General features: G+C 35.8%; 1 protein-coding gene across 1 annotated transcript; it reads left to right on the top strand.

The window, feature by feature from the left end:
* Window positions 1-4,365: 4,365 nt before the first annotated feature.
* On the top strand, window positions 4,366-6,621 carry LOC106387429 (probable WRKY transcription factor 2). Its single transcript, XM_048752305.1, is given in 5 exon segments — window positions 4,366-4,422; window positions 4,425-4,733; window positions 4,807-5,687; window positions 5,760-5,918; window positions 5,990-6,621. Coding segments are annotated over 5 exon segments (1,893 nt in total). The 5' UTR covers window positions 4,366-4,392; the 3' UTR covers window positions 6,504-6,621.
* The last annotated feature ends 1,794 nt before the right edge of the window (window positions 6,622-8,415 follow it).

The following is an 8,415-nucleotide window of genomic DNA, read 5'->3' as shown; positions in this document are numbered from 1 at the left end:
AACTAGCTTAAAAGTATCATATATATTCTAGATGTTTTTATATATATTAAATCTAAAAATAATTAATATATATAAGTATATAAATCTATTTTGGATGCATTCGGGTACCCGAAATACTTCGGTTCGGACCGGATTCAATTTCGGTTCTCCAAAAACCAAAATTTTGAATAATTCGGATATTTAATCAATTTCGGTTTGGGTTTGGTACTACTTTTTTGGATCGAGATCGGTTCGGTTCTTCAGATTCGAGTATTTTGCCTAGTCCTTATATTATTGACATGAAAAACAAATATAAACATATCTTTGAAAAATATATCCGCGCGGATCAAAGTCTAGTATATATTTTATAATTTATTCAAGCATAATGGGCTTAATGGGCTGAGTGTAAAATTTTAAAATCCATTTTGGTCTTTCCATTAGTGTGGGTCCATATTACACTATGGGACCTACTATAGACGTAAGAACTGACAAGAAATCAGAGCCGTCGATCCTCTGTGTCTGAAAGTTCGTTTTGCGGGCCCCCACTGGAGAGAAAAAATATTACTCCACGCCAGTCGTGCTTCGGCTGTCACATGAGTGTTGTGTCACAGTGCTGTAACGTGATTATTTGCGGCTCTTAAAGGGAGCAAAAGGAAAAAGAAAATAAAAACCATTAAAGGCTTGGTCAATGTCTCTTTTTGACCGGTTTTTTTTGGAAAAACTGCCCACCCCATTTCCAATTAAATATTCAATTTAAGGTATAATTAAGAGTACTCTATAATTAAATCTATTAAATGATTCTATTTTATTAATGTCTTCATAAACTGAAATACTCCAATCTCTCTATATTTTTTTGAGACCGTAAGTTATGTAACCCTTAACGTACACTCATCCATAGTTGATAGTACTGGTACTTAAAATTGCGTATTTAGGGTTTACGCAGACATAAATATTTAACGTACTTGAATACTATTTGTAAAGAATCTTTGTCGGGAGTTGTTTTTGTTCGTTTGATGATTTTTTTCAGTTTTCATGATCCGTTTATCATCAGGTAGTATATCACATTTCATCTATATATATTTGAGTCATTTTTCTCTATGCAAGCAACCTCTAAGGTTTACAATGTATCTTAAAAGTATCTCATGTTTTAATTTAAGAGTATATGTTTCATCAAATCACATGCATGCATGTAAAATACCAAGTAGAAAATAAAAGATCACATGCCTGATGCATGCATGAGAACATGTCAAATTCAAATCTAAACAGTTACACGTTTCGTTGCCCAAAAAAAAAAAGTTACACCTTTATTGATATATAAGTCGAAAAATGTATGAGAACATGTCAATTTCAAAATGAAACAATTTCAAAATGTACTTCTTTAGTTTCATATATACTACTAGTTTGAACTTCGACTAAACGATGATTTGTGTACTTAAAAACATAATAATCGACTTGTTAAAAAAAAAGGCATAATAATCGACTTGTTAAAAAAAAAACATAATAATCGACTAATTAAATCTCAATATAAGACTTTTTTTTTTTTGAACTTAAATATAAGACTTAAAAACATAAATTATTTAAATTGCTTATTGTTGTAACTGATTGACACAAACATATTTTGACTATTGGATGTCAGTAGAAGTTAGAACAAGTGACAAATTTTTTGTACATAATACACTCCGTGTGTTTGTTCTTGCCATGCTCTAATCTACAACTTGTTATCGTGGTACCAATATTTTGGCAAAGTATATCCCTTTCACTTAATTTTTCTAGCATAGTTACTCACATACATATAGGTCTGGGCCTGAGACGGATCGGATATGCGGACAATTTTAAAGTATCCGGATCCGGATCCTTATCCGGCGGATCCATAATTTTACTATCCTTATCCGGATCCGGGATTCTCGGATATCCGGGTGTCGGATATCCTTGTAAAAATTGTAATATTCGGCGGATATCCGGATCCGGATTTGGATCCTTAATATAAATAAAAAAATAATATTAATATATATAAAATATTAACAATAATTTTTAAAAATATATATATATATATAATGTTTTTAATTATTTCTATGTATAATATTACAAAATTTACATAAAATTTATATATACTATTATAAAAATGAAAATATATTAAATAAAATTAATTTTTATATATAAGTATTACTATTTTTGAAATATTTATTAATAAAACTTACGGATCCGGATATCCGGACTAAAAAATTAAGATATCCGGATCCGGATCCGGCTTTGACGGATCCAACATTTTACTATCCGGATCCGAATTCGGATTCGGCCCCTCCGGATATCCGGATTTTCGGATCGGATTCTGATCGAATCTCGGATCGAATCCGGATCTCGGATAAAAGTTTCAGGCCTATACATAGACTATAAATAGCCTGCAGATAAGATTCGTTTTGTTCTAGAATTTTATAACAATGTGACACTTATAGTAAAAACAACAACCTGCTTTATAATTAACTTTTATTTGTTCTCCTCCACAAAGGATAATTCGGTTAACCAGTACGAGTTGGTCTCGCGGTATACAGTTTGCGGCTGCAAGTACGGTTTCTGGGTTCGATTCACACTGGCCACCAGAGAATTTACATGCGGACTTGCTCTGGCGTCCAAGACCGAAGACCGTTCACGGTGAGCCACATGGTGACGCCCTGGCAGCGTTCTTGCTTGCTTCGGTCTCTAGTCTGGACCACCACAGTGGGGCAGGACACTCGGTTATAAAAAAAAAAAAAAAAAAAGGATAATTCGGTTTTTCTTTTCTATCAGTTTCTGAATATGTATCGAACCAATATAATAAGAGTGCAATAATAGAATAATAATTATCTTTTTTTCTTTCTTTTTTTTGTCAACAATTATCTTTCTTTTTTTTTCTTAATTCGACATGTGGCAGAGTAAGAACTTTTGGCAATAATTTCCCGCTTTTAACAAATTTTATTCCTATTAATAGCCAAACCCGAAAAAATGAAATTGGAATAGTAATAAATGTTAGAGATCACCTGCGCCACACCTCACGGTACATCGAACCGACCAGCCGACGATCTTATTCTCTTAACCTCGATCACTCCACGTGGCGTGTTGTTATAGGACATTCAGTATACAGAAAACGTTTTTTTTTTTTTTGCTCTACAGAAAACGTTTTGTGTAAACAGAATCACAAATAGCCATCTTCTTCACCATTTCTGCAAAAACTTTCCTTCTTCCTCTGCCTTGTCGACCTTGTCTTCAGTAACAATCAGAAAACAAAGATCAAATGGTTTCATAATTCTCTCTGTATCTCCTTTTTGTCTTCCTCTTTTTTATCTTAATTTAGTTTTATAAATTCAAAGCATAACAAACGCAAAGTTGAATTCTTTATTTATTTTCCTTTCGATGGGGAGAAAGTTACAGTGATTAATATAATCATACTGTTGAAATCTTGCTCTTTTGTCAAATATTCATCATCATTTTGTTTTGTGTAAACAAAAAAAAAAATATCTTTCTCGTTAAGGAGAGAGAAAATCCTGAAGACGAAGGAGACAGGAAGAGGAACATATCTCTCGTAATCCACTGCTAAATTCGGATCCGGATCGGGTGGGGTTTTGTTTTTTTTTCTGGGTGTTGGATCAGTGTCCAGTTGGATGTCAGCGGCGGAACTAAAGATTTCCGTTTGCGGCTGCTGTGGCTGTGACTGTGACTGTGGTTCGTCGTCTTGAATCAGTCAGGTGAATCGTCTCACTCGTTTTTCTTTTGTGATTTGAATTCCATGCGTTTTTAAAATGTTTTATCTTTAACTTTAAATCCTGGAATTTTTAATTGTTATGTAAAAAACAAACAAACCATGATTTGCTTAATCACCTTTTAAGTGTTTGCTAACCGTCTGGTTTATACTACTATAGTTTAACGTTGTCTTATTGCTTTGTTTCTCTTTTTTAATCTCCGTAATTCGATTATTTGTTGATTCAGTTTCCAAAATTTTCCTGAGATCCCGATAAGTAGATTAACGTGTGAAAGAGATAAAAAAATGTTATATCTTAATTACTTACATTTTCTTGTCTTTTTGATGAATTTTATTATTTTTTGTCGACCCTGAAAAAGACAAGAGGTTTAAACTTAACTTTGAAAAATCTTTCTTGACCCAAAAACAACATAAATGTGTATCTTAGTTTTTAACTTCACTGGTCCACTCCACTTACAATTGTCTCAAATACTGTTACTTAGCTTGATTAATGTATTTGTTTAATACTAGAAGTTGACTTCATGGTGAGGTTACTAGTAATAACAACAAGGACTAATTAAATCATGTCTTCAATATATTCGAAGGTTTGTGATTGTGACTGCCTTTTAAATCTTTTATAATGTTTCAGGACTTTCATCTCAGTTTGAACAAAGACTCAGTCAACTTCCTATAGACCTTAAATGTCTGGTTTTGAAGAAAACGTTGCTGTACTGTAATGGGAGAGTGGGTGCCTTGTAATCCTAGCTCGAAACGTGTTCTTGAAAGAGAGTTATCTTTGAATCATGGTCAGGTTACTAGTAATAACAACAAGGATTCTTCGCAGACCAACAACATTTCAGGAGGTGGTTTAAGAGAAAGAATCGCTGCTCGTGCTGGATTCAACACTCCGAGGCTAAACACTGAGAACATCCGCTCTAACACCGACTCTTCTAGTCTTCGGTCTCCTTGCTTAACCATCTCTTCTCCTGGCCTTAGCCCTGCCACACTCTTGGATTCTCCTGTTTTCCTTTCTAACCCATTGGTAAGCTCCAAGTCGTTTCCTTATCTTGATGTTATAATGAAACATTTTATGAATAGCAATGTGACCTTTGTAGGCTCAACCGTCTCCAACTACAGGGAAATTTCCATTTCTTCCGGGTGTTAACTGTAACAGATTGTCTTATTCTGATAAAGAGAAAGACGAGTTCTTTGATGGCGTTGGAGCATCATTCACATTCCATCCTGTTTCAACATCCTCCTCCTCTTTCTTCCAAGGCGCTGGAGAGATGACGCCAGTTGATTATGGTAACTACAACAACAGTCCTTCTCATCAGTCCCCAGAAGAAGATTTAAAACTCGGTTCTGAACAAAGTGGCTTGAAGAGGAAGTCATCTGATGCCACTACAAACACCAATGATCATCAAGAAGTGGAAGAAGGAGAAGAGGAAGAGCAAAGAGGTGGTGATTCCATGGTTGGTGGCGGTGCGCCTGCAGAGGATGGATATAACTGGAGGAAGTACGGACAAAAGTTAGTTAAAGGAAGCGAGTATCCGCGAAGCTATTACAAGTGCACAAACCCGAACTGTCATGTGAAGAAGAAGGTCGAGAGATCAAGAGAAGGCCACATTACTGAGATTATATACAAAGGAGCTCATAATCACTCCAAGCCTCCACCTAACCGCCGCTCGGGAATGCAAGTAGATGGAACTGAACAAGCTGAACAACAACAACGGCAGCAGCAGAGAGATAACGCTGGAACGTGGGTTAGTAGTAATAACACTCAACAACAAGTTGGAAGCAATGAGAACAATGGGGAAGAAGGAGGTCAGTATGAGTCAGGTGATGGTTATGGTGGTGTAATCATGGTGGATGCCTTGTCGACATTCTCTAATGATGAAGATGAAGATGATCGAGAAGGGACTCATGGGAGTGCTTCTTTGGGATATGATGGAGGTGGAGGAGAAGGAGAAGGAGATGAATCCGAATCGAAAAGAAGGTTCTCTTTTATCTTCTTTAAACACAATCATCAAGTCCAAACATTCAGCTGCTCTGACTTTGTTTTTTTCAGGAAACTTGAGGCTTACGCAACAGAGATGAGTGGAGCGACAAGAGCTATACGTGAGCCAAGAGTCGTTGTTCAGACAACGAGTGATGTTGACATTCTCGACGATGGCTATCGCTGGCGAAAGTATGGTCAGAAAGTTGTTAAAGGCAATCCAAACCCGAGGTTCTTACAAAACTCCATGACATTAAACACATTGGTCTCTTCGTTGTAATAAACAATGTTTTCTTTCGTAGGAGTTACTATAAATGCACAGCACCTGGATGTACAGTGAGGAAACATGTAGAGAGAGCTTCTCATGATCTCAAATCCGTTATAACCACCTACGAAGGCAAACACGACCACGAAGTCCCCGCCGCACGCAACAGCAGCCACGGTGGAAACGGTAACAGCGGCGTTTCAGCCGCTCAAACACAACATTACCAAGAGCCACCACGTGGCAGATTCGAAAGACAACTAACGGCGAACAACCAGTCTCAATTTGGACGTCCGTTTAGTTTCCAGCCTCATTTGGGTCCCCCTTCAGGTTTTGCGTTCGGTCTAGGACAAACCGGTTTGGGTAATCTTTCGATTCCTGGTTTAGCGTTTGGTCAAGGGAAGTTACCGAGTTTGCCTTACCAGTATCTGAGTCAACCGGGTGGAATGAGTGAAGCGATGATGCGGAGAGGGATGGAGCCTAAGGTTGAACCGGGTTCAGAAACAGGACAATCGGTATATAACCAGATAATGAGTAGATTACCACAGATTTGATGAACATTTGCTCTCTTTTCTTTTGCATTTGCATATGATAACTTTTAATTTCTGTTTCATTTTCTTTAATTTTTATTAGTTTGGAACATTGGGGAAGGTTAAAAGCTGTTACCATTTCCGTTCTTTTTTTTTTGTTATATTTATAAGTTACACAAGCTAGTAAGAGGTAAGAAAAGAAATGAGGCAAAATAGTTCTATTTGGAGAGGCAAAATTATATATATGATAATGTTTACATATCAAATAGAAAATTTTACATCTGCATCTCAGCAAACATCCTTTGACTCTCCGAGAGGCAAATAGTTTTTTCAGGACTAAAGAGTAGATTTTGTAGAACTTGAATTGTTGGAAAATAAAACGCAGTTCTTCCGCCTCTTCGAGTGTTTCTGTCATATGCAGTATTGAATTTGTCGACCATCTCGTTCATGGTGCTGCAAATTCAACAAATAGACATATGAAACAGAGTCATGAGTACGATGAAATCTACATCTTTCACAGTTTCTAAGGTGTCACTAATTAACCAAGGATGATAAAAGAACATAAAGGTGTATCAGGGGCTGGCAAATAAGCCGAATTCAAAAATCTGAATCCAACCCAACCAAATAAAAACAAATCTTTGCCGATCCAAACCTGACATAAATACCGAGTAGATCTTGTTTTACGGTATTTCGGGTTATTGGTTTTACCCGAACTAAATCTACACTCAAATGAATATCATAAAAAATCTAAAAATTCAAAATTATCAAAAAGAACTTGTACCAAACCCGATTTAAATCGCTAATATGTATTCCAAATACACTAATCTCTTATAGTTACCTCCTAAAAATCTGTTCAGATCTCAAATCCCTTCAAAAATCCTTTAATTTAATATATATTCAAATTCTATCAAATCATCAATACAATAAGTTCCCTTTTAGTATTTAGTTAATATCGATTTTTTTTACGTTTTGAAAATTGCAATTGAATTTCAGTTATGAATAAATTTGCATTTGAAATTTAAACAATTTTTAAAAGGTTTAAATAGTATTTTTACGTTTATAGAGTTGGTAGTTTGTCACGTTTTAGTTATTTTAATTTATTCACGTTTTATTATGTATGGTTCACATTCGTACAAGGATGGTTTGTCATGAATCATGATATGTTTGATATTGTCACTAATAGTTCAAGGATGAGTCTGGTTGATAGACGAGTCACCCAAAGTTATTGTGAAGGATAATAATATGGTCCGAGAAAGCCACATACACAAATTTATTGAAACGATTGGAAATATATTGACATTTGTTATGAAAATAACTGGAATTTTATTGTATCGCGGAAATTTGAATAAGGACAAAATTTATATCCGTAGAATTTTTAACACTGATAGGAAGAGTTTATTATAGAGAGAGGAGAAGGTTGATGTGCGATTACAAATGAACGAAAACGTTCGTATATATAGAAAGAAATTTACTGTGCAAATAGTGCAACGGGCCCCACATTTTTATATTTTCAACAATTGCAGTGGCTGCTGCTTTTTTTTCTTTGACTTTCGTAACACTCCCCCTTGGGGGCCGGTGTCACTATCCGCTCTCGCTTAACGTCTTTGTTGCCTCGTTAAAAACCTTTCCAGGAAAACCCAATGGAAAAAACCATAGTAAGGTAAAAAGAGTACAACTATGTAAGCTCCCCCTCGAATGAACAGTCATAGATCCTTCTGATGGCGCATTCCAATGTTATGGACATGTTTTCTGAATACCGAAGTAGGAAGTGCTTTTGTGAAGAGGTCGGTTGCATTGTCGCATGATTGGACATATCTTACTTCAATCTCTTTCTTCTTCACGAGCTCTTGAGTGTATGAGAAGAACTTCGGACGAATATGCTTCGCTTTTGATATATCCGTCCTTTGTTTGAGCAACACATGCTGCATTATCTTCA

The sequence above is a fragment of the Brassica napus genome, chromosome C3, assembly GCF_020379485.1.
Source record: "Brassica napus cultivar Da-Ae chromosome C3, Da-Ae, whole genome shotgun sequence".
Classification (NCBI taxonomy): Eukaryota; Viridiplantae; Streptophyta; class Magnoliopsida; order Brassicales; family Brassicaceae; genus Brassica; species Brassica napus.
Note: the sequence above shows the minus strand (reverse complement) of the source record. Positions and strands in the feature narration are given on the sequence as shown.